Genomic DNA, 27,480 nt, shown 5'->3' on the forward strand with positions numbered 1-27,480 from the left:
AATATATTAAGCTTTCTGTTCAAATGTCACTTCTTCTTGCGTTTGAGGCTGCAGAAGGATGAAGCTGCTTCTGCTTTCTCTATTTGTTGTCGTTCGCGAGACTGAGGTCAGTTGACAGTGCTCACCACGGGGAGGTCGACAACGAGAACCCCAAAATGTCACTTCAGCTTTCCTGACATTATGGAAAGGGGAAGAACCAACGTGTGGTACACTTAACCGCAGAAAGATAAGGGATAAATTGGAAGAAGCTTTCTCCTAATCATTCCTTTATACGGTCATAAGGGATAGGAATATAATTAAGCCATTCGGCCCTTCAAGTCTACTCCGCCATTCAATCATGGCTGATCTATCTCCCTCCTAACCCCATGGGGGTTCCCAGTTGAACAATGGTCAAGAGAACTGTATTAGAATTTAATAATTAGAAATAGCTGTTTAACTTTATCGTTGTGTTGGCAATATAGCAGTGGTTTGTTTGTCCAGAATCTCCTTCTCCGAGTGGTCAGGTTTAGAACCAAAAATGTCTAGTTAGATAAATTAGTTCAACATCTCTCTGGACCTTGCTAATTCCACTGCTTTCCGGCTTTGCGGCATAATGCTTTGTCACTTTTGCACCCTGTAAAACCACTGTCCATTTGTTCATCACTACAATGGCATTGTGTTGGAAGGAACTGCAGATGCTGGTTTAAACCAAAGGTGGACACAGTGCTGGAGTAACTCAATGGGATAGGCAACATCTCTGGAGAGAATGGAGTCGGAAGAAAGGTCTCAATAGACAATAGGTGCAGGAGTAGGCCATTGGGCCCTTCGAGCCAGCACCGCCATTCAATGTGATCATGGCTGATCATTCTCAATCAGTACCCCGTTCCTGCCTTCTCCCCATACCCCCTGACTCCGCTATCCTTAAGAGCTCTGTCTAGCTCTCTCTTGAATTCATTCAGAGAATTTGCCTCCACTGCCTTCTGAGGCAGAGAATTCCACAGATTCACAAATACATCAACATGAAATGTCACCTATTCCTTCTCTCCAGAGATGCTGCCTGTTCCGCTGAATTACTCCAGCATTTTGTGTCTAACTGCAATGGCATTTCTGTTCTGCTTGGTCTACCCTTTGGTTTTTATACATTTCATTGTGCCAAGAGCACTGTCATTAAGCGTAGATTACAACTTGCCCTCGACTCTTATTTGGTTCATGTTCCACAACACATCAAATTTAAAATCTTCTACAAGTCCTATTTATGAATTTCCCCAACCTTGTCTTGTGAGCTCTGAATCTCTTCTACCTTGGCCAGTGCAGTCTGTCACTGTCCTGGTCCAACTTTACAAATCTGCCTTTCTGTAGAAACCTAGCTGATCTTTACCTCACAGCCAAGATCATTAAAATACATCTGGTCATTTACTTCATTACCATTTGAGAGACCATCTGGTATAATTTAGCTGCTACATTGCTCTGCTTTCAGCTGTTTACAGTTCAGAAATATTTCATTAGTTGTGACATGGTACATCTATGGTCTTGAGAGATGCCATATAATTTTTTTTAACTCTTTCCTAAAAGCTGCTGTCTAACCTCTTTGTTCTACATTCTAAAGAGCTTAAACACCATTTTTATTCTGACAGGTTTATAAAAAGGATGTAAACATTTTTAATATGATTTGCAAACTCAGTATTGTGGTGCACCAGTTAAGGAGCCAAGTCAAATGTTGAATAACTTTGTGATAATATCAGCTATGACTCATTTGATAATATTCCACTCTCTGAGTCAGGGAGGTTTTGAGTACAACTCTCACTCTAGTCAAGTCAAGTCTACTTTATTTCTCACATACACATACAAGATGTGCAGCGAAATGAAAGTGGCAATGCCTGCGGATTGTACTAAAACTACAAACAGAATAGATTTTTTTTTTTTTTTTAAAGACACAACACAAATAATAAATTAATACAGTAAATTAGTCCCTGGTGATATGAGTTAACGGTCCTGATGGCCTGTGGGAAGAAACTCCGTCTCATCCTCTCTGTTTTCACAGCGTGACAGCGGAGGCGTTTGCCTGACCATAGCAGCTGGAACAGTCCGTTGCTGGGGTCCCCCATAATGTTGCTGGCTCTGGATCTGCACCTCCCGATGTATAGGTCCTGCAGGGGGGGCGAGTGTAGTTCCCATAGTGCGTTCAGCCGAATGCACTACTCTCCGCAGAGTAGTATGAGCATAAAACATCGAGGCTGTTGCCCCATTGTTGGATTCCCTCGGTAGTTTCTCTGACAGTGCAACACTATCGTTTGAATGGGATAAAGATCTGGTCTGCTTTCTCAAGTGCAACTGTCCTATTGCTTACTTTAAGGAGTAGGGGAGTTATCCCCAGTCTCGCTTAACCAATGTCATCAGAAATACCCAACCTATCTGCTGGTTTTCGTTGGTTTTGTCTAAGCTTATAAAATGCAAATTGGCTGCGATGTTTCTTGCACTGCAAAAGCGATTATGGTTGAGGAACTATTTGAGCGGATATAATTCACTTGAGGATATAGTGAAATGGATATGAAAGACATTTTTCAGATGTAGCTCTGCCTGCCTTGTGCTATTAAATTGGTGAAAGTCAAGGGAATATTAAGTAAAACTCCCATAACACGGCATATTCAAAATATTGGTGGTACCAGACCGGCAGATTTATAGACTGTTGGGTGTTATTGCTCTTAACACACTAATCAGTTTCCCAGAGAACCAAGGTGAGTTGATAATGTGTACTGTCATTGGGCTTGGTGAGTTTTAGAGGAAGGCGCAAAATGGGGGTCCCAATGAATTTTAAGAGCACAGAATATGGGGGCAGGCTGGGTTTAGAAGAGCATTGTAAGTGGCAGCCCTTGAGTTTTGGGTAAGTGCGGGAAGTGAGAGCCCCAGTGAGGTTTAGGAGAGCATGGAAGAGACCACTGGTGAGTCAGTTGTTGAAATCATAATTTTTTCCAATTAGTTGGATAGCACATCACCGGAGGTTTACTGAATACTAAATATATATAGTCCTTAGTGCCTTAACCAGCTTTGGCGTCAAGGCGCATTAAGGCTGTTCAGTGAAGAGTGAATTTGGGTCAACACTCTTAAGTAGCGAAGTTTGGAAGGTTTAAAAAAAGAAGTGCTTAACTTTACAGAATTTATAATAATACAGAAATGTAACCTGCCACGTTATCCTTTTATTCTGAATACGCTGAATGTCCATGGGACATCGAGTTGAACTGGTGATGGGCAGACCAAGAGCAAAGTTGGGAAGTAGTTTCAAGCTTTCTGCAACAGAAGTTTACAATGGAGTATGGATAATAGGAAGAATGTGGTGTGGTGTTAGTGCACATTGGTTACACTCGCATGTCAGCAAAGGTGATAATTAGGCTCGGCTTTGATGTTTTCCAAATTTAGCTTGCCAGGTTCATAAAACACCTGTTGTCCAATTGACTACTTTTGCACAGCACTCATGAACAGGGAATAAAATAAAGGAAAGTAAACAACTTGCAGCATCTGTTTGCCATTTTAAAATTGTATTCACATTTTGGGACCTGGCGTCACTGTCAAGGCAATAGTTATTGCCCTTGGAGGTGCTGGCATGCAGTTGTCTTAAATCAGTACAGTACTTCTGTATGTACACTCACAGCACTGTTGGTTAGGATTTATATCCTGAGGGAGAGTGATTATATTTCTATGTTGGAGTCAAGTGCAGCCTGGGTCATGTACAAATATCGTTTGAGATGCCTTATTAAAGCTAAGGAAGATAATAAAATCTGATTTAGAAATTAAAGCCAATTTTTTTTTATTGAGGGCAATAGGCGAGCAGAGAAAGCTATGGAGGAAATTCCAGAGCATATACGTATTGTTTAGGAGGATGTGGAAGATATCAGCGATTTGGAGATTAGTTTGGAGAGTATTTTAAATTGTGCGCTTCAGGAGACCCAAAATAAGTCAGAACCTATCTAAGCAAGATTTAGCATAAACTGGGAAATGTGCGGAAAAGCTGCAGATAAGGTTTCTGGAGAGAAGTGAATGGGTTCTCATCCTTTCAGAGCGCAATAGTCTGCTGCTAGGTAGACACAAAACGCTGGAGTAACTCAGCGGGTCAGGCAGCATCTCTGGAGAGAAGGAATGGGTGACGTTTCGGGTCGAGACCCTTCTCCAGACTGATGTCAGGGGAGGGGGCGGGACAAAGATAGAACGCAGTCAGAGACAGGAAGACAAGTGGGAGAACTGGGAAGGGGGAGGGGACAGAGAGGGAAAGCAGGGACTATCTGAAGTTAGAGAAATCAATGTTTATACCGCTGGGGTGTGAACTACCAAAGCGATATATGAGGTGCTGTTCCTCCAATTTGCGCTGGGCCTCACTCTGACAATGGAGGAGGCCCAGGACAGATAGGTCATATTGGGAATGAGAGGGGGAGTTGAGGTGCTGAGCCACCAGGAGATCAGTTTGGTTAAGACGGACTGAGTGGAGGTGTTGAGTGAAATGATCGCCGAGCCTGCGCTTGGTCTTGCCGATGTAAAGAAGTTGACATCTGGAACAGCGGATACAATAGATGAGGTTGGAGGAGGTGCAGGTGAACCTCTGCCTCACCTGGAAAGACTGTTTGGGTCCTTGGATGGAGTCGAGGGGGGAGGTAAAGAGACAGGTGTTGCATCTCCTGCGGTTGCCGGGGAAAGTACCTGGGAAGGGGGTGGTTTGGGTGGGAAGGGACGAGTGGACCAGGGACTTACGAAGGGAACGGTCTCTGTGGAAAGCGGAAAGGGGTGGAGATGGGAAGATTTGGCCAGTAGTGGAATCCCATTGGAGGTGGCGGAAATGTTGGAGGATAATTTGTCGGATGCGATGACTGATGGGGTGGAAGGTGAGGACAAGAGGGACTATATCTTTGTTACGAACAGGGGGAGGGGGAGCAAGAGCGGAGCTGCGGGATTTTGACGAGACCCCAGTGAGAGCCTCATCTATAGTGGAAGAGGGGAAGCCCCGTTTCCCAAAGAATGAGGACATCTCCAATCCCCTAATGTGAAACACCTCATCCCGGGCGCAGATGCGGCGTAGACGGAGGAATTGGGTGTAGGGGATAGAGTTTTTACAGGAAACAGGGTGGGAAGAAGTGTAGTCCAGATAGCTGTGGGAGTCAGTAGGTTTGTAATGGATGTCGGTCACTAGTCTGTCTCCAGTGAAGGAGATGGTGAGATCCAGAAACGGTAGGGAGATGCCGGAGATGGTCCAAATATATTTAAGAGCAGGATGGAAATTAGTGGTGAAATGTATGAAGTCAGTGAGTTCTGCATGGGTACAAGAGGTGGCACCAATGCAGTCGTCGATGTAGCGGAGGTAGAGTTCGGGGATAGAAACAATGGGTCTGCCAGGACAGTTCTGTTTGTGGATTTTGTGGAGAGGGTAAAATGGAGCTGTGCGGGGCTGGGGAACGATAAGGTTGGAGGCTTTAGAGGGCAGAGAGCCGGAAGTGATGAGATCAGTAATGGTGTTGGAGATTACGGCCTGGTGCTCGTCTGTGGGGTCATGGTCCAAGCATAAATAGGAGGAGGTGTCTGAGAGTTGTCATCTGGCTTCAGTCCGGTAGAGGTCAGCGCTCCAGACTACCGCGGCACCTCCCTTGTCGGCTGGTTTGATAACTAAGTCGGGGTTGCTGCAGAGTGAGCGGAGGGCTGTACGTTCAGGAAGGGAGAGGTTAGAGTAAGTCAGGAAAGTGGAAAATTTGAGGCGGTTGATATCCCGCCGGCAGTTCGAAATGAAAAGGTCTAGTGAAGGTGGATGGCCAGCCGGGGGAATCCAAGAGTCCAAAACTCATTGTTTTTGTCTTACAAGTTCTAAGAATTGTAATCATGTTCCTAACCATGAAATTAACTAAGCAAAAACAACTGTATTTGTTTAGTTTATTCCTTTCCTCTAAACAGAATTTTAGAGTGCTGACTTCATCAAAATATGGAATCATCTTGGTTGTTTTCCTAAAATTATGTCAGTAAAAGGACTTTTTCACTTCCGTTTGTTGCGTTTGCCCACAATTTGGCTGGGAATATTTTACAGTTGGTACTGGATTTGCGTTTTGCTCCAGAAATCTTTCTCCCCTTCAGTTAGAACATATGAGTTATTAAGGACAATACACTCACCTTTGCTTCGCACTTTTTTTGCCCATACTCAACAAAGATATGTTCTATCAAGTAATAACTGAGACATAGAAACATAGAAAATAGGTGCAGGTGGGGGCCATTTGACCCTTCGAGCCAGCAACGCCATTCATTGTGATCATGGCTGATCATCCACAATCAGTAACCTGTGCCTGCCTTCTCCCCATATCCCTTCATTCCACTAGCCCCTGGAGCTCTATCTAACTCTCTCTTAAATCCATCCAGTGATTTGGCCTCTACTGCCCTCTGTGGCAGAGAATTCCACAAATTCACAACTCTGGGTGAAAAAGTTCCTTCTCACCTCAGTTTTAAATGGCCTCCCCTTTATTCTAAGACTGTGGCCCCTGGTTCTGGACTCCCCCAACATTGGGAACATTTTTCCTGTATCTAGCTTGTCCAGTCCTTTTATAATTTTTATATGTCTCTATAAGATCCCCTCTCATCCTTCTAAACTCCAATGAATACAAGTCTAGTCTTTTCAATCTTTCCTCATATGACAGTCCCGCCATCCCAGGGATCAATCTCGTGAACCTACGCTGCACTGTCTCAATTACAACGATGTCCTTCCTCAAATTAGGAGACCAAAACTATACACAATACTCCAGATGTGGTCTTACCAGGGCCCTATACAACTGCAGAAGAACCTCTTTACTCCTATACTGAAATCCTCTCGTTATGAAGGCCAACATTCCATTAGCTTTCTTCACTGCCTGCTGTACCTGCACGCCAACTTTCAGTGATTGGTGTACAAGGACACCCAGGTCTCGCTACACTTCCCCCTTACCTAACCTGACACCATTGAGGTAATAATCTGCCTCCTTGTTTTTGCCGCCAAAGTGGATAACCTCACATTTATTTTTAAATTAAAAAAAAAATGTTCTTCAAGATAATTAAAACTGCTTAGTTTTAGGTTTCAGAGATACAGTGCGGAAACAGGCCCTTCAGTCCACCCACCGACCAGCGATCACCGCGTACACTAGCACTATCCTACACAATTTTACAATTTTACCGAAGCCAATTATCCTACAAAGCTATACATCTTTGGAGTGTGGGAGGAAACCAGAGCACCCGGAGAAAACCCACATGGTCACCGGGAGAACATACAAACTCAATAGGGACAGCACCCGTAGTCAGGATCGAACCCACGTCTCTGGCGTAAGGCAGCCACTCTACCACTGTTAATATTGTTAATACATTTAGGTTTATTATTGTCACTTGTACCAAGATACGAAGAAATGCTTTTGTTTGCGTGGTATCGAATCAAAGTAGAACGAAAAGAAAGATACCAGGGTCAATCTTTGAGAATATAGTTTCCAACTACAAAGTAGCTGTTGTATAGCTTATGTCATTTAATTTAATTTTGGTACAGATAGAACTACGGTTTTTACTTCCACTGTTCTGAGCCTGACAACTAAAAGCAATGCTGATTTTATTCTTTTCTAACTTGCCACATTTTTGCAGTACATGTTAAGCACCACATTTCTAAGTTGGGAGTGTTCCGCTCGTAACCTTATCACATGGCAGGAGCAGTAACATCTATATTGATATCCAGGTTTTGGAGTCGGGTTGTGAAATCCCAGTGTCGCTGGTTGAAAGGCATCCGTCCATGTGCTCTCAGAAAGGTCGGGCTTGGACAAGGCGTTTCACTGATGGGGTTTTTTTGTCGGGGCAGTGACAACAATGACTTAATTTTAGCTTCCATCAGTGAAACAGATGACGGCATCCTCCTTTTCCCATCAATAACCTGTTCAGGGCTGGGCTGCCCATAAGTGGCTATGTTTGTTCATCAGCTGCACAGAGTAAGTGATAAAGTCTTTCTTGGGGACCATGTTGTGGTTCCATTAAGACCAACGCTGTATAAGACCAAGTACCATATCTTGGTGGGAAGTGGGGTAACTAAGCCAGGCAACATGATTGCCATAAACCACGAGTTGAAACAAAAGGACCTGTTTCTGTGCAGTCGAGCTTTATGACTCTAATACCACTTTGAATTTAAATTTTGACAATTCCCCTTCCCCCCAGCTACAAATTCGCTATCAAAACTTCATGGAACTTCTTTTTTTAAAGATTTTTTTTTAGATTTAGAGATACAGCGCGGAAACAGGCCCACCGGGTCCGCGCCACCCAGCGATCCCCGCACATTAACACTATCCTACACACCTAGGGGGAGTTTTTACATTTGCCCAGCCAATTAACCTACATACCTGTACGTCTTTGGAGTGTGGGAGGAAACCGAAGATCTCGGAGAAAACCCACGCAGGTCTTCTTGCGTATGGCGTGCACAGCCGAAAGTTGTAGGTCAAGGGTAGACATCCAGGCCAGGGCAGCATCAGCTGCTGGGTGGATGGCCTTGATGCCACCAGGGAAAAGCCTCGGTGAGCAGTCATTCATGATGTGTGGGATGGTCTAGTCTGGATATCTGCAGTCGCACGCAGGGCTGTCTGTCACCCCCCACTTGTGCAGGTGATGGGCTGTTCTAGCATGGAGGGTGCGGATCCTGTTCAGGGTTGGCCATTGCTTGTGATGGAGGGTTAATCCAGGTGGTTTCACTGTGGGGTCTGTGATGACCTCTCCGTTGTTGGTGTTGGCATCTTTCCAGGCTCTGCGCCACTCAGTCTTGGGGCCAAAGTCTTCCAGGGATTTGGCTGAAGACCAGAAGGGTTTGCGGGACTTCAGGCGCATGTTGGGCAGATTGTTCGAGTCAGCATGGATGGGAAGGTCAGGGTTAGCCTTGATGGTGCACCAATCTTTCAACGTCCTCTCCCTTCTGCATATGCTGGGTGGGGCGATGTGAGAGAGGACAGGGAGCCACTGCAAAGATGTTGACTTAAGCGTCCCTGTGATGACCCGCATTGCAGAGTTAAGGACAGTGTCAACTTGTTTGTTGTGGCAGCTATTAGCTCATCATTTCAGTTCATGGAGCTGAAACGACGTGCTTTGCCATAGATGATAACTGATACACTTGAATATTTTCAGCATTTTTATCTGATAGTCAAAATACAGTCAGCAGAACAGGTCATTAATTCATCTTTGGGTTGAGCAGGATTCTGACATGCTGATGTGTAGGTTCTTTGTAGTTATACATGCAGTATTTGATGATTTCCTTATGGTTGGCTAATTAAAAACTGTTTTATTTTGACCAGTTAAGTTCTTTCAAAGGATCATCTGAAATTAAGAAACAGCATATTTGAACTTTTTGCACTGGCATACGATCACTTGTAATATCTCTGCAGTTATTTTTCAATAAATGTTTATACTTCTAACTATATTGTGTTTGAAGTTCTGTCTGTTTTGTGGGATGGCTGACTATATTGTCTGCAGTTGTGGTTTTATGCAGTGCCAAGTGGTTTATCTGGTTAGGTGTAATGGAAAACATGCTTGTGTAGTATTTTGTCTTTTTAAAAAAACCTAATTTGTGCACATGGCGTGCATTGTCAGAAATAAAGCGTTTCTTATTATGATCTGATTACTTAAAAACCCTTCTTCCTTTTGCAGGGTGACGGCCGAACTCACCCGGTGTCGGAGTGTCTAGGCCTGTGCCAGAACTTGGATTTGTCTGACACCATGGTTCAACAGAGGCTGGACGAGATCAAGGATTCAATCAAACGAGAAATACGAAAGGAACTTAAAATTAAGGAAGGAGCGGAGAACCTCAAGAAAGTCACAACTGACAAGAAGAATCTGGCATATGTGGAAAATATGTTAAAAAAGTCGAACAAAAAACTAGATGAGCTTCACGAAGAGCTGCAAGAGTTGAACGCGCACATTGTTGTGAATGATCCTGAGCTGGCAGGTAAATGGTGCAGTTGTCTCTTACGGGTACTTTCCTTAGAGTCATGCAGCGTGAAAACGGGCCCTTTGGCCCAATTTGTCCATGCCGACCAGCACGACTAATCTACACTAATCCCACCTGCCTGCATTTGGCCCATATCCCTCTAAACCTATTCTATTTGTGTACCTGTCTAAATGTTTCTTAAATGTTATGATAGTAATTGCCTCAGCTAGCAGCTCGTTTGTGTAAAACAAAACCCTTTGTGTAAAACAAAATGTTGCTCCTCAGATTCCGATTAAATCCTTCCCCCCTCCCCTTACCTTAAACCTATTCATACAGAATAGTGAAAGGTTTGGATAGAGTGGATGTGGAGAGGATGTTTCCATTAATGGGAGAGTCTAAAACTAGAGGTTATTGCCTCAGAATTAAAGGACGTTCTTTTAGGAAGGAGATGAGGAGAAATGTCTTTAGTCAGAGGGTGGTGAATTTGTGGAATTCTTTGCCACTGAAGGCTGTAGAGACCAAGTCAGTGGCTATTTTTAAGGCAGAGATAGATAGATTCTTGATTAGTACAGGTGTCAGAGTTTATGGGGAGAAGGCAGGAGAATGGTGTTGAGAGGGAAAGATAGATCAGTCATGATTGAATAGCGGAGTAGACTTGATGGGCCAAATAGCCTAATTCTACTTTTCCTTATGACCTTATGAACCTATGGCCTCTGGTTCTCAGCATGGTAGGCTGCACTGCAATTCCCCTATTCTCAGTAAAATGCACTCTGTGCATTTACCCTATCTATTCCTCTCATGATCTTGTACACCTCTATAAGATCACCCCTCCATCCTCCTGCGCTCTATGGAACAAAGTTCTAGCCTGCTCAACCTCTTCCACTGTAAATCTTTTCTGCACCCTTTTCAGCTTCACAATATTTTTCCTGTAACAGGGTGACCAAAACTGAACACAATACTGTAAATGTGGCCTGACCAATGTCTTGTAACGTGACCTCCCAACTTCTATACTCAACCCTGAGCCATACCACTAAGACATCCAGTCCGAAAAGCAACCTTCCACCATCACCCTGTGCTTCCTTCCATGAAGCCAATTTTCTTCTCCTTGGATCCCACATGATCTAACCTTCCAGTGCAGCCTACCATGCTGAACCTTGTCAAATGCCTTGCTGAAATCCATATTTGTGAGACACGATCTCCCACATACAAAACCATGCTGAGATCCCTAATCAGTTCCTATCCATCTAAATGCATGAACATCTTATTCCTCAGAATACTCTCTAGTAACTTTCCGACCACAGATGTTGGACTCACTGGCCTGTCGCTCCCAGGCTTTCCCCTGCAGCCTTTCACAAATAGAGGCGCAACGTTTGCCACCCTCCAGTGTTCAGCATCTCACCCGTATTTAATGGCCACTCATAAATCTTAGCCAGGGCACCTGCAATTTCCTCTCTAGCTTGCCACAGTCTCCTTCTTGCAACGTTTGAAGTTATGAACTAACTTCTATGCAGCTGCGGCACGAAGCAGTGTTTTTACTCGGCAACTTTATAATTGAGCTGCTCTGCTTGCCTTTCACCACTGCTTATCCCATTTGCATTCCAGCTGGGTAAATTCTTATCACATGGTGGTCAAGAGCTGAGTTGGCAAGAGCCACATAAAAAGCGAGCCTACTGCTGACAACAAAATGGATCAACCCTTTTATCTCTCCAGTAGTAACTGGCTGCCCAATCTTAAAAGTGCAGCAAATATAAAGTTGCGTTTTAGTAAAACCATTTGTTCAAAGTCAAAAATGTTTTCTGTCATGCAACCAAGTATGCCCTGTATTTATAGATCTTCCTCGTGTAACCAGGCACATGGTGATGGGCACTTTTTTTCAACAGTAATTTCTAGTGCAGATTAGAACAGAGTTTACAATAATATTTAGAAAACTGTGATGGCATTAATTTGTATACATTACACTTCATTTCCTGGTTGATAGAACAAACCTAGATGACACTCTTAGGTCTGAGCTAATGTTGCACTTTGGCAGGTTGCCAGGGAGCATAGCCGGAAGACAAACCTGTTCACTTCTCTTGTTCCTCCTCCTCTCCACGTTTATTTTGAAAGGAGACACTGTGGCGGCTCCCAAGGGTCGGGCCATACTACTACCGACCCCTCGGCACGGGAATGGACCAGTCCCGGGAGGCGGTCCTGGACTCAGAGATATAAGGACAAGGTTTGGGCGCCAAGCCATTCCGGCAGACTAGACCCGTCTGAGACCCACGAACCAATAAATATACCTTCCCAAAATACCTGGCTCCTTGCCTTTATCAACACGCTACATTGGTGACCTCGACGGTCCATTCATTAGGATGGGCACAAAAGCAGAAGCCGACCGCCCGTCCGGCTCGCAGGCCGACCAGGCCCCAGCTGTCGACGCGGTAGCAATCAAGCTCCCGACCTTCTGGACCACCCGGGCTCGCATTTGGTTTTACCAGGCGGAGGCCCAGTTTCAGCTGCAGGGCATTACAGTGGATAACACCCGGTTTTTCCACCTGGTGGGAGCCCTTGACCAGGACGCGGCCGAAGAGGTAACGGAGTTCCTCCAGGACCCACCGGCCGACGGTAAATATGAAGCCCTTAAGGAGCTGCTGCTCCAAACCTACGGGCTAACCCGAATGGAGCGGGCCGAAAGGCTCCTCCACATGCCAGGCCTCGGTGACCGGCGCCCATCTAGCCTCCTGAAGGAGATGGTCGCGCTGCTCGACGGGCACAGACCGTGCCTGATGTTCGAGTATACGTACCTGCACCTGCTGCCGGCCGACATTCGCCTGCAGCTCACCGACGCCTCCTTTGAAGACACCCGGGCCCTCGGCAGGCGCGCGGACGCGCTGTGGGCGGCGCGCCGTGATGACGTCAGTGCGCTTAACGTCACTCGAGAAGCGCCCGATTTTCTCCGGTCGGGCGGGGGAGCTGTGGAAGGAGTGACAGCTACGTCCCGGAGGCCTGCGAGATCGCCCCCGGTGGCCATTGCGGGTCGTGCACCGGCAGTCCCACACCAGCAGGCTCCAGCCAGCACCAGCAAGAGGTACTGGTGTTATTACCACCAGCGCTGGGGTGCGGCAGCCCGACAATGCCGCCAGCCGTGCACATTTCCGGAAAACGCCCGGGCCGGCTACCAATAGGGCCGGCTACCAATAGTCCCTGCGGTGGCCGGCCAGATTCACCGCCTCTTCGCCTGGGATCGGCGGTCCGGGAGCCGCTTCCTCGTGGATACCGGGGCGGAGCTGAGCGTCCTGCCCCCTTCGCCGCTGGACATTCGTTCTGGGAAGCGGGGGCCCATCCTCACCGCGGCAAATGGGAGCATTATCCAGACCTATGGCGTCCGCACGGTCCACATCGTTTTCGGCGCCAGTCATTTTACGTGGCTGTTTACGATCGCCGACGTCTCCCAGCCGTTGCTCGGGGCCGACTTTCTGCGGGCTCATTCTCTCCTCGTGGACGTCAGGCAGCAGCGCTTGGTCCACTCCGCCACGATGGAGCCCATCGCGTTGCGGCTGAATGACCCGATTATACGCCCGCTGTCGTCCGTGGACTCCCATTTCGCTCGGGTGCTGGCGGACTTTCCGGATATTATGGCCCCGCAATTCCGGTCATCGACCCCCAAGCATGGGGTGTACCATTACATCACAACTACCGGCCCACCCCTCCACGCACGAGCACGCCGACTCCCGCCTGAGAAACTACGCCTGGCACGACAGGAGTTTCGTACGATGGAGTCCTTGGGGATCGTCCGCCCTTCCAACAGCCCATGGGCATCTCCACTCCACATGGTCCCCAAGGCAAACGGGGGCTGGAGGCCTTGCGGGGATTATCGGCGGCTGAACGTCGCTACCGCCGAGGACCGATACCCCGTGCCCCACATCCAGGACTTCAACGCCCATTTGGCTGGGGCCACGATATTTTCAAAGGTGGATCTGGTGCGAGGTTACAACCAGATCCCGGTCCACCCGGAGGATGTACCCAAGACGGCAATCATCACGCCGTTCGGACTCTACGAGTTCGTGCGGATGCCGTTCGGCCTCAAGAACGCCGCGCAGTCATTCCAACGATTAATGAACGGCGTTTGTCGCGGGTTGGATTTCCTGTTCGTCTACCTCGACGACATCTTGGTAGCCAGCCGCTCGCGGCAGGAGCACTGTGCTCACCTCCGGCAGCTTTTCCAGCGGCTCAGCGAACACGGGTTGGCCATAAACCTAGCCAAGTGCCGTTTTGGCGTGGCCACAATCGACTTTCTCGGCCACCGTGTGTCCTCGCAAGGAGCGGTTCCCCTGCCGGACAAAGTAGACGCCATCCGCCGGTTTCCCCGGCCGTCCTCGGTGCGTGGCCTGCAGGAGTTCGTCGGCATGGTGGCATTTTATCACCGGTTCCTGCCATCCGCGGCCCACATCATGCGGCCGCTATACGAGCTGCTGGCGGGCAAGCGTAAGACCGTCGTGTGGACCGACGAGGCCGTAACAGCCTTTGACGGCGCGAAGGAGGCCCTGGCTCGGGCTGTGCTGCTTGTTCACCCACGGGAGGATGCCCCGACAGCCCTTACGGTGGACGCCTCAGAGTTGGCGGTTGGTGGCGTACTGGAACAACTCACGGACGGGGGTTGGCGCCCCCTGGCCTTCTTCAGCCGGCACCTCGACAACGCCCAGAAGAAGTACAGCGCTTTCGACCGCGAGCTCCTCGCCCTGTACCTGGCCGTTCGTCACTTCCGCTATTTTCTGGAGGGCCGCCCGTTCACCGCTTACACGGACCACAAGCCGCTCACTTTCGCCCTGGCAAAGGTCTCCGACCCATGGTCCGCCCGACAGCAGCGCCAGTTGGCCTACATATCAGAATTTACCTCCTCCATCCGCTTTATCGAGGGGAAGGAAAACCGAGTGGCCGACGCATTGTCTCGCCCCGCCATCAATGCCGTGTTAGAAGTGGCACCCGGCATTGATTATTCTGCCCTGGCGGAGGCCCAACTAACGGACGGGGAGATGCCCGCCTACCGGACTGCCATCTCTGGCCTCCGCCTTGAGGATGTTCCCCTCGGCCCCGGAGCAACGACGATACTTTGCGATGTGTCGGCAGGTCAGCCGCGCCCCATCGTCCCGGCCGCGTGGCGCAGGAGGGTGTTCGACGTGGTCCACGGGCTGGCTCACCCATCCATCCGGGCAACGATCTCATTGGTGGCTGCGCGGTTCATGTGGCATGGTCTGCGCAAGCAGGTTGGCCAATGGGCCCGCACCTGCATTCCGTGCCATACGTCGAAAATTCAACGCCACGTCCGGGCGCCACTCCAAGGGATCGGTCTACCCTGCTGCCGTTTCGACCACCTGCACGTGGACATTGTGGGCCCGCTCCCGCCGTCCCGGGGCATCACCCACCTCTTCACGGTGGTGGACCGCTTCACGCGGTGGCCGGAGGCCATACCATTGGCTGATACGTCCACAGCCACATGCGCTCGTGCGTTGGCCGCGCACTGGATTGCTCGCTTTGGTGTGCCGGTGGTCATCTCATCGGACCGGGGGCCACAGTTCACCTCCGAGCTGTGGTCGGCCATGGCTCACCTGTTGGGCGTGCGGCTGCACCACACCACGGCCTATCACCCGCAGGCAAACGGCTTGGTGGAGAGGTTCCACCGGCAGCTGAAGGCAGCGCTGAAGGCGCGACTCGCCGGCCCCGACTGGATGGACGAGCTACCATGGGTTTTGCTGGGCATCCGGACTGCCCCCAAGGAAGACCTGGCTTCATCCTCAGCGGAGCTCGTCTACGGGTCTCCGCTCACGGTGCCCGGGGAGTTCGTGCCCTCGTTGCCGGGGCGAGAGGAACCGCCCTCATCCACCCTACATCGCCTCCGAGAGCGAGTTGGCAAGCTCGCACCCGTGCCGACGTCCCGCCATGGGACATTCCGCCCTTACGTGCCATCGGCCCTCCAGGACTGTGCCTTTGTGTTCCTGCGCCGTGACGCCCACCAGGCGCCACTCCAGAGGCCGTATGAAGGCCCGTACCGGGTGCTGGAGCACGGGCAGACAACCTTTGTTTTGGACATGGGGGGCCGGCCGGAGGCCGTGTCAATTGACCGCCTGAAGCCGGCCCACTTAGACATCGACCAACCGGTGCGGGTGGCCCAGCCTCGGCCACGAGGTCGCCCCCCTTTGCGGGTCCCACCGCCTGTCTCTCCAACTGTGCCTCCGCCGGCCCCTCTGTCGACCGATTACCGTACGCGGTCCGGTCGGGTTGTGCGACCACCAGTGCGTTTCGTGCCTCCGGATCTGGGGGGGGGTACTGTGGCGGCTCCCAAGGGTCGGGCCATACTACTACCGACCCCTCGGCACGGGAATGGACCAGTCCCGGGAGGCGGTCCTGGACTCAGAGATATAAGGACAAGGTTTGGGCGCCAAGCCATTCCGGCAGACTAGACCCGTCTGAGACCCACGAACCAATAAATATACCTTCCCAAAATACCTGGCTCCTTGCCTTTATCAACACGCTACAACACGTTATATTCTTCAATTATTACTTTTATGAATGCTACACTGCAACTCGTCAGAGTTTTCTTTGCTTGCAACCCATTAGGCCTCTGGCACGCAGGACAAGGGCAGTAAAAATGCTCATCCACCCGTGCTTGTTTCTGGCTGAGGCCATAGCACATGTTGATGGTTGATTTCCCTCCTACTGTTTAGTCAAAGAGCATGGAAAACGGCCCTTCGGCCCAACTTGCCCATGCCAACCAAGATGTCCCATCCACACTAGTCCCACATGCCTGTATTTTGTCCATATCCTTCTGTACCTTTCCCATCCATGGACCTGTCCAAATGTCTTTTGAATATTATAGTATCTGCTTCAACTACCCATATCTTATTCCTCAGAATACTCTCCAGTAACTTTCCGACCATAGATGTTGGACTTTGGCCTGTCGCTCCTAGGCTTTCCCCTACAGCCTTTCATAAATAGAGGCGCAACGTTTGCCACCCTCCAGTGTTCCGCATCTCACCCGTATTTAATGACCACTCATAAATCTCAGCCAGGGCACCAGCAATTTCCTCTCTAGCTTGCCACAGTCTCCTTCTTGCAACGTTTGAAACGATGAACTAACTTCTATGCAGCTGCTGCACGAAGCAGTGTTTTTACTCGGCAACTTTATAATTGAACTGCTCTGCTTGCCTTTCACCACTGCTTATCCCATTTGCATTCCAGCTGGGTAAATTCTTATCACATGGCGGTCGAGAGCTGAGTTGGCAAGAGCCACATAAAAAGCAAGCCTACTGCTGACAACAAAATGGATCAACCCTTTTATCTCTCCAGTAGTAACTGGCCACCCCACACACTGCTATTCATCTGCCCAATCTTAAAAGTGCAGCAAATGTAAAGTTGCGTTTTAGTAAAACCATTTGTTCAAAGTCAAAAATGTTTTCTGTCATGCAACCAAGTGTGCTCTGTATTTATAGATCTTCCTCGTGTAACCAGGCACATGGTGATGGGCACTTTTTTTCAACAGTAATTTCTAGTGCAGATTTGTACAGAGTTTACAATAATATTTAGAATACTGTGATGTCATTAATTTGTATTCATTACACTTCATTTCCTGGTTGATAGAACAAACCTAGATGACACTCTTAGGCCTGAGCTAATGTTGCACTTTGGCAGGTTGCCAGGGAGCATAGCCGGAAGACAAACTTGTTGTCCACTTTTCTTCAATTATTACTTTTATGAATGCTACACTGCAACTCGTCAGAGAGAGTTTTCTTTGCTTGCGACCCATGGCTTCTAGCACACAGGACAAGGGCAGTAAAAATGCTCATCCACCCGTGCTTGTTTCTGGCTGAGACCATGGCACATGTTAATGGTTGATTTCTCTACCATTGTTCAGTCAAAGAGTATGGAAAACGGCCCTTCGGCCCAACTTGCCCAAGCCAATAGACAATAGGTGCAAGAGCAGGCCATTCAGCCCTTTGAGCCAGCGCCGCCATTCACCGTGATCATGACTGATCATCCACAAACAGTGCCCTGTTCCTGCCCATGTCCCTTGACTCATCTATCATTAAGATCTCTATCTAACTCTCTCTTGAAAGCATCCAGGCAATTGGCCTCCACTGCCTTCTGAGGCCGAGAGTTCCACAGCGTCACAATTCTCTGAGTGAAAAAGTTTTTCCTCATCTCCATTCTAAATGGCCTATCCCTTATTCTTAAACTGTGGCCCCTGGTTCGGGACTCCCCCAACACTGGGAACACGTTTCCTGCCTCTAGCATGTCCAATCCCTTAATAATCATATGTTTCAATAAGATCCCCTCTCACCCTTCTAAATTCCAGAGTATATAAGCCCATTCGCTCCAGCCTTTCAACATACGACAGTTGCTCCTGCCCTATCTCTCCCTATAGCTCAGGCCCTTGAGTCCTGGTAATATCGTCGTAAATCTTGTCTGCACTCTTTCCAGCTTGATAACATATTTTCTGTAGCAGGGTGACTGAATCACAATACTCCAAATGTAGTCTCACCATCGACTCGTACAACTGTACAACGTCTTGTTCACCAAGAGAGTTGTGAATCTATGGAATTCTCTGCCATAGAAGGCAGTGGAGGCCAATTCACTGGATGTTTTTAAGAGAGAGTTAGATATAGTTCTTAGGGCTAACGGAATCAAGGGATATGGGTAGAAAGCAGGAACGGGGTACTGATTTAGGATGATTAGCCATGATCATATTGAATGGTGGTGCTGGCTCGAAGGACCGAATGGCCTACTCCTGCACTTATTTTCTCTACTTCTATGTAACTGCAACATAACATCCCAACTTGTACGTGTAGGAAAGAACTGCAGAGGCTGGTTTAAATCGAAAATAGACACACAATGCTGGAGTAACTCAGCGGGACAGGCAGCATCTCTGGAGAGAAGGAATGGGTGACGTTTCGGGTCCAGACCCTTCTTCCCTCTTTTATCCTTAAATGGTCTTACCTTCACCTTGCTCTCTTCCTCACCAAAGGCATTTTGTGGTCCCTTTTAGCTGTCCTGATTCCCTGTTTGAGTAGGACAAAGTTTTCTACTCAACATATGTAAGTTTATACTTTCTATTTGAGTTCTCTCCTGTTTTGTATCCCTCAAAAGCCCTCTCTGAGTTTAGCTTTCGAAACTTACATATGTTTTTTTTAACTTTGTGACTAAATTTGGAACATCATCCGTCAGCCAAAGTTCACAACCCTTGCCATCCTTGACTGTCTTCCTCACAGGAACGTTTTGGTAAAACTAGTCAACATTTCTGAGGGCCCTACCATTAATAGTATTAACCTTGTTATTCCTCCTAAGGTGCATTACCTCATATTTTTTAGGATTAATTTCTATCTGCCATTGTTTGACCCACCTTAACAATTTCATCAATAGACAATAGACAATAGGTGCAGGAGGAGGCCATTCGGCCCTTCGAGCCAGCACCGCCATTCAATGTGATCATGGCTGATCATTCTCAATCAGTACCCCATTCCTGCCTTCTCCCCATACCCCCTGACTCCGCTGAAGGCAGCCTTCTTTTCTATAAGCACCATCCATTTTTGTGGCATCTGCCTATTTGCTTAATCATGCATTCTTGCATTCATATCCAGATCGTAACAAACCACAAGGGTTCTTCCCCCACCCCCACGATCCCTGAGTGCACCATTGGTCACAGGCTTCCAATCACAAATCATAACTTTTTTTCATGTTTTGTGCATTTTACTGAAACAAAAGCAATATTACATGCAAATGCTTTGATCAAACAGACATCTTTTTTTACAGTTATTTATAATTCTGTCTTTAAGTAATTTCCTGTCCCCGGTTTAAGTAGTGTGTCTTTGCATAGTGTACACATGATTGCTGATAGTGTTTTTACGATTGAGAAACCAGATGGCAAATCTTTGAGGCTGTTTAAACTGCATTGACTTTAAATGCAGACATGTTAATCTACTTTTTACTACTAACACTACTGTCAAATTGTATGCAAAGTAAAACAGGAAATCCTCGTTCAGGCTTTAGATTGCAGTCGTTTTACATTGGGCTTTTCACAAAAGTATTTTCAGAATATTTACCCTGAATCAATCGTGCAATGTTTATGTGATGTAGCACTTTCATTGATCTCTTCAGCCAAAGAAGATAAGTTAGTTTTTGCTGAGTAGACAGAATGAACATAAATTGAAGCTTATCTTGGAAGCTGATGTTTAAATTTGAAGTATGGCCGTTGGCCAGATATTGGTTTCTCCTTTTTCAATTTTATTTTTAATTTTCATCTTGTCAGTTCCTTAAATGCTCTTCCACACACTTAACAACAACTTTCCTCGGGAAAGCACTTTCCCATCAAAACAATTTGTCACAAAACTGTTACTAATGTGCATTTTCTTAACTTGGAAAATGAATAGTCAAGTCAAGAGTGTTTAATTGTCATATTTCCCGAAATGGAACAATTACATTCTTACATGCAGCAGCACAACTGTAATGGCAGTTTCTATCCCTTCTCAAAGTCCAACTTCGATAGCCATTACTGCTCGGGGATGTGGTGGGGATACAGCTGACGCACACACTGCACTCTGAGATAGCAAAAACAAATCTTCCAAATGTTGTTTCTTGATTAATTGGTCTTTATTAAAGCAGCACTAATCAGAAGAATAATTCATAGCTTATCGTTCTTATCAACTGTTTCCTCTTCAAACAACACAGTCGTTACCGTGTGGTCGTTAACGTGTGGTCGTTAGCATGTCGTTGTTACCGTGTGATAAAAAAAAATTCTCTCCATCCTCCGAGATTAAACTGACCCCCAATCTCTGTGGCTTCGTTAGCCTCCTCAGATGTGGACACGCCCCTCTACATATCAAATCCCACCTTCCAAATTACAGACAGATGGAAACTAGAAATATTAAACATGGCCGGCACGGTAGCGCAGCGGTAGAGTTGCTGCTTTACAGCGAATGCAGCGCCGCAGACTCAGGTTCGATCCTGACTACGGGTGCTGCACTGTAAGGAGTTTGTACGTTCTCCCCGTGACCTGCGTGGGTTTTCTCCGAGATCTTCGGTTTCCTCCCACACTCCAAAGACGTACAGGTATGTAGGTTAATTGGCTGGGTAAATGTAAAAATTGTCCCTAGTGGGTGTCGGATAGTGTTAATGTACGGGGATCGCTGGGCGGCACGGACTTGGTTGGGCCGAAAAGGCCTGTTTCCGGCTGTATATATATGATAATAACAGTAAATAATTTAAGCGCAAATGGCTCCTACAACATATATGTGGGCAGGGTGATGTGGGTCTCTGATGCTGACTGCCTTTGTGAGACAGTGACTCCTAAGGATCCCTTTGACGGATTAAAACATATCTTGCCCTGTCGACCATCAGTACTCATTTTAAGCAGGCACTGGCTTATCACCCAACCGAAAAATCTTGAGATTTAACTGTAGTTATATCTTTCATATTCCTCCTAATGTGTAAATGATATCATGGACCTCTCTTTCAAATTTTGTATCATTAAATCTAATTAATTTTTTCAAATGGCAGTCATTATTTCACATTTCCTTTGGTTAAAAAAAAAGAAGCTTTTTCAACAAAACCCAGACATCTGTCTGTTCTTGTCTTTGGTTTTCATATTTTGGAAGAGAAAAAGCTTGTTGTAACAAAATCACCAGCATGACCTGTAGTGCATTTCATAAAAGATAGAGCCATTTAAAGTAACCGAGAATGAGTCAAATGACAGCAACTATGCGATCTGTATTTTGAGTGAAAAATCCATTTAAAGCAAAAAGAGAATCCCAGTCAATGATGACAGAAGTTTCCATTCTAAATTGAAGTGGTAATAAATAGTACTGTAAACACAGCTGCATGAATTTGTCTCTATAATGGGATTCCCCAGGGCTTCCAGTTCACTAAAATTCATGCTGACCCAGCAGTAAAGATTTCAATGAATCCAACAAGCAGACTGATTCACAGCAGTGATTATGCCGCAAAAGTGGTAGTAAAATCTGAAGTATAACACCTGCCAGCTCTCTAACTAAATGGCAAGAGGTTTGCTGTGAACAAAAGTAAACTTGTTACAAAAGCAATCAATTGCAATAGATGCCAGCTTTTAATATTAGAATTTACCCATGTCATTTTACATTGGTTGAAACAAAATATGGATGCTGAACCTCTGGAGTGGAGTCCAAGAGAAAAGTAAGCAAAATGGTGGTTTGAAAGTGGGGGTGTTGGAGAGGAGGGTAGAGATAGAAATTTAGTGGTTTAATATCCAGTGTGTAGAACTAGCAGCTTGAAGGTTTGATCACCATTGGTGAGGTGAAGAGAGCAGTGGGGGGGGGGATGTACAAGAGATCAAGAAGTCAGGGACACCGAAGAATTTGTAAGCCCGTATGCACTTAGGAATTCAAGGTGTTTGTAGTTCGGTGAGCACAGGGTTGATGGGTGAAAGAGACTTGGTGCAAACTAGGATGTAAGCAACAGAGTTTTTGATGACTTCAACCATGCAGCATTTGGAAAATGGGAGATTTGCCAGGAGAGCACTGAAATAGCCATGTCTGGGTGTAATAAAAGCATAAAGCAGTTTTCAGTAAATAGATTTGAGTCCTGCATGCAAATATCAGATGTTGCATAAGTCAAAGCTGTCTTCAGGCTGGATAGGGTATGGACTTGACATCACAGGTGAGAATCAAACAGAATGCAGTGGTTACAAACACTGTGGTGCAGCCTGAGCGTTTGGCTGAGGAGAGAGGTTTTATTGATCGAGTATCAGTTTAGAAACTCATCCAAACCAATGGTGTGTAATCAGAAACAATGTCCTGTCCACAGTAGAAGGCACAATGGAAGGATTGGGAAAGGCGATAGTAAGATGAAAGCAGGGTGTTGTTAACAAGTGGAATGTGATATGTTTTGGCTGTGGTACCACAGGTAGCAGGTGGATGAAATATGGATAAGTCAAGATAGACTGCACACCAGGGATATCAGTGGTTAGAGACGTCATAGCAGCAGATTTTATTCTCAATGACTGGAGATCTGGGTGTCCTAGTGCATCAATCACTGAAAGGAAGCATGCAGGTACAGCAGGCAGTGAAGAAAGCCAATGGAATGTTGGCCTTCATAACAAGAGGAGTTGAGTATAGGAGCAAAGAGGTCCTTCTGCAGTTGTACAGGGCCCTAGTGAGACCGCACCTGGAGTACTGTGTGCAGTTTTGGTCTCCAAATTTGAGGAAATTGGTATGATTATGATTATGGTTGTGCCTGTATAGGATATTTTCTGTTATCGATCTCAAAACTTGGAATCAGATTTCACACATCTGCCTTTTTAAAAACAATGATTCCACAGTGAACAAGTTTCATTTGCTTAATGTATGTTATCTTTATTCCATCAAAGAAAGTGGTGTGAAATGTTGGAATCAACCGCTCATGCAGCACTTATGGAGAGAGAATGAAACAGTTAACATTTCAAGCCAAAGATAGACACAAAATGCTGGAGTAATTCAGCGGGATGGCCAGCATCTATGGAGAGAAGGGATGGGTGAAGTTTCAGGTTGAGACCCTTCTTCAGACCACTTCCTTCTCTCCAGAGATACTGCCTATCCCGCTGAGTTACTCCAGCATTTTGCGTCTATGGTTTAAACCAGCATCTGCAGTTCCTTCCTAAACATTTCAAACTATTCGTTCTGATGGAAAATTTTAACTTGAAATACTGGCTCTCTCTTCACAGACCCTATGTGACCTGCTGAGTGTTTCCAGCATTTTCTGATTTTATTTCCAACTTGGGGTACAGATTGGGTGGAATGCTCACGGTCTTTCTCCCAGGGAAGAGGAATCAAGAACTAGAGGGCAAAGGTTTAAAATGAGAGGGGAAAGATTTAATAGGAACCTGAGGGGCAACTTTTTCACACAGAGGTGGTACATATATGAAACAAACTGCTGGAGGAAGTGGATGTAGTAGATATCATGACAACATTTAAAAGACATTTGGACAGGCAGATGGTTGGGAAATGTATAGAGGACTATATAGGTCAAATGCATGCAAATGGGACTGGCTTAGATGGGCATCTTGATTAGCGCGGACAAGTGTGGCCAAAGTGTTCCGTACTGTATGACACTTTGACTTGTAACTACTGCAGTGTTCTGATTTTGTATTTTTGTCCATTATAGTGAGCCTATATTTGCCTTGCCATCTCTTCTGCTTTATTACATTATGAAAACATATATTTGCTTTGAACCAGTATAAGAACCTGACCTTACATTGACATGTTACGGATAGACCCCCCACTTAGTGGTCAAACTATGGTTACTTGTGGAGGCTTGGAGACTCACGTTTTCTCTAGTTACCCAGGATTTCTTCACCATCATCACAGCCTTGATCAAAGCTGCCTTTATTTGTGCAAATCTATATTCTCCTCACCTCAAAACATGCTGCTGCCTGATTGATGACCTGGTTTTTTGTGGTGATTGGAAAATGCATATGTTGTATGAAATTTCAGGAAAATTATATGTTCATTTTTTTAGATCTGGGTCCTCTGTTCTGCTGGCATCTTTTTTAATTGGCAGAAATGGTCCCAAGTTAGAACATAAAATAGTACAGCACAAGAACAGGTCCTTCGGCCCACAATGCCTGTGCCGAAAATGTTGCCAAGACCAACTCTTACCTGCCCCGCACATATCCATATGCCTCCATACCATGCATTATATCCACATGCTTCTCAAAATGTCTCTTAAATTCCGTGACTTAAGTGGCGATGGTGAGCCACCTTCTTGAATTGCAACAGTCCTTTAAGTGAAAGTTCAGTGTTTAGATTTAGATTTAGAGATACAGCGCGGAAACAGGCCCTTCGGCCCACCAGGTCCTCGCCGCCCAGCGATCCCCGCGCACTAACACTATCCTACACCCACTAGGGACAATTTTTACATTTGCCCAGCCGATTAACCTACATACCTGTACGTTTTTGGAGTATGGGAGGAAACCGAAGATCGCGGAGAAAACCCACGCATGTCATGGGGAGAACGTACAAACTCCGTACAGACGGCGCCCGTAGTCAGGATCGAACCTGAGTCTCAGGCGCTGCATTCGCTGTAAGGCAGCAACTCTACCGCTGCGCCACTGTGCGTTATTGGGCAGAATGTTCCAAGATTTAGATCCAGTGACACAGAAGGATAAGCAATATATTTCGTGGTCCAGGTGGCGTATGACTTGGAGGAGAATATGCAGGGGCAAGGACATCAGGAATGTGGTCTTTATTTTGCTTGATGATAGAAGTTGTGGATTTGCGAGGTGCTGCTGTAGTAGCTTGGGCAAATGATTGCAGTGCATTTCATGGATTGCAGACGTAAAAGCCACTGCGCGTATAAGGAATGAACATTTATGAGAGCTGATCGGGTGCGGTTCAGGCAGGTTGCTTTGTCCTGACGTTCTTGAGCATCTTGAGAGTTATTGCCACTGCACTTACCCAGGGGAATTCCATTGTGCCCTGGTTAGTCGAGGCCATTCTTCATGCAGGCACGGGTTGCTTCATTTCTGTATTGTCTGTACTTTTCATAACTAGGTTTCTGAACATGGTCAAGGTCAATTGCCACCATTACCCGATTGACTGCAACTTGTCCTCACTGCAGCCATATCTAATTCTGGCCTCCCCTTATTCCATATATTCTTTTTGCCCTATCTCTCCACCCAACTTTCTCTGCAACTTTAAACTTGCACGTTTCCCAGTTCTGATCTGAAACAGTGACTCTGTTTTTCTTGCCATTGATGCTGTCTGACCTACACGGTGTTTCCAGCATATTATTTTTATGGCAAAATCTGTACCTTGTTTATTTCTTCCCCGACATTGCGAAAGGGAAGAAATTGCTGAAAACTTCAGGAAATTAAAAGTAACCCAAGAGGAGGTATTTTAAGCACACGATGCTTGACGGGATGCAATTAAGAAGGCAAATCGCCTTCTGGGTTGTTAAATGGTTGGGAGATAGGGAGTGCAAATGAGAAAGAATAAAGAATATATTCTGCTTGGCAGAATGAGGCGTGGTTATCCCAAGATTTGCAGTTTGGCCCCGAATTTGCATTTTGAAACTTAATAACTTTGATCCAGGAATGAAAAGCTACCTGTCTTAGTTTGCAGCTGACAAATTGGAAGGCAGTGTAAGTTGTGTAGGAATTTCCTAAAGAACATTTACAGAGGCCAAGTGAAGAGGCCAAACTATGTCCTCTAGTACCTCTTATAATTTTATGTTCCTCTGTCACATTACACCTTGGCCACCTTCATTCAAAGAAAAGCAAGCCCAGCCTCTCCAATCTATCCCTCTCACTAAAGTCCCTCTATCCAGGTGAATACCCCCGTGTACTTTTTCCACCACCTGCACATTCTTCCTAAAGCATAGCGACCAGAACTGCATGCAATATTCCAAATATAATCTAACTAGCATTGTAAAATTGCACCATGATGTCCCAAATGTTATTGTGTCATAACGTTGTACAACACAGAAACAGGCCATTCATCCCACCACATCCATACTAACCTATGAAGGCAAGCTTGCATTTTGTCGCCTTTACCATGCTGTATCGGTATTGCCACTTTCAGGGATCTGTGTACTATTCATCAATATTCCTTAGTGCCCTTCTATTAACCGTTTGTCCTATTTCTGTTTGACTTCCAAAATGCACCAAATACCATCTGCCAAAAACTGTACCCAACTTTCCATCTGATCTAGCTAGATGAAGTCAGCATTGGACCTGATCACTAAGTTTGATATCCACAAGATGGTGGATGGAAATTTAATGGCACATCTGGAGCGAGATTGAGCTTCTACCATCTTTCTTTAAGGGAATTTAAGTCACAATATCTTGTTCATTGGTTAAGGAAAGAAAAAATTTAATCTAGCAAACATAATTCCCTGGTTTGAAACGCCAGAGTAGTGTGTTACAGATAATTTAATAAAAAATTTAAATTAATAAAAATTACAGCAAATCATTAACAGTTTGTTGTCCAGCAACAAGACATTTTTGAAGTACCATACACAAGTCCTTTATGATTTCAGATTGTCCACGAACCCCAGATACTCCTCATCTTGAGTCAACAAATAATAGCCGCATTGCTGCCTTGAAGAAACAATTGGACATTGAGCTGAAAGTGAAGTTGGGAGCTGAGAATATGATCCAGATGTACTCGAATGGATCTTCAAAGGTGGGTAATGGTGCTGAAACGTACCCACAATATTACAGAGATAATGTTGCAATTAAATAATATACTTTGCGTACTGGTCTGGCTATTGGTCTAAGTAGTGCTACTGTCAAAACTTCTCAAATAATAATTGCGTACAATTATGTGCTGAATACTTTGTTGTGCTAATTAATGTCAGTTTGTACAGCAGTGGCATAACTTTTAGTATAAACTAGACCAAGTGGACCCGTTGGGCCCATTCCTTGAAAGGGGGGGGGGGAGGAGAGAGTGTGAGTGAGTGAGCCCTGGACCCAAAGCCTCTCCTGTATTGGTGTAGCACCCTCAACCCCCTCACTCAATCCCCCCCTCCCCCCACTGACCCACTGCATCCCCCCCTACCAACCCCCACATGCCCCTCCCCTGCCCTCACCC

At 46.3% G+C, this 27,480-nt stretch overlaps 1 protein-coding gene across 1 annotated transcript in view; it reads left to right on the forward strand.

The window, feature by feature from the left end:
* The window catches only part of LOC144598258 (serine/threonine-protein kinase N2-like), a 125,556-nt gene that overhangs the window by 44,575 nt on the left and 53,501 nt on the right, over positions 1–27,480 (forward strand). Inside the window, exons 2-3 of the mRNA XM_078408181.1 lie at positions 9,631–9,928; positions 26,927–27,072. Coding sequence (XP_078264307.1) covers positions 9,631–9,928; positions 26,927–27,072 — 444 coding nt within the window. The remainder of the gene's footprint in view (positions 1–9,630; positions 9,929–26,926; positions 27,073–27,480) is intronic.

The sequence above is a fragment of the Rhinoraja longicauda genome, chromosome 11 (assembly GCF_053455715.1).
Source record: "Rhinoraja longicauda isolate Sanriku21f chromosome 11, sRhiLon1.1, whole genome shotgun sequence".
Taxonomy (NCBI): domain Eukaryota; kingdom Metazoa; phylum Chordata; class Chondrichthyes; order Rajiformes; family Arhynchobatidae; genus Rhinoraja; species Rhinoraja longicauda.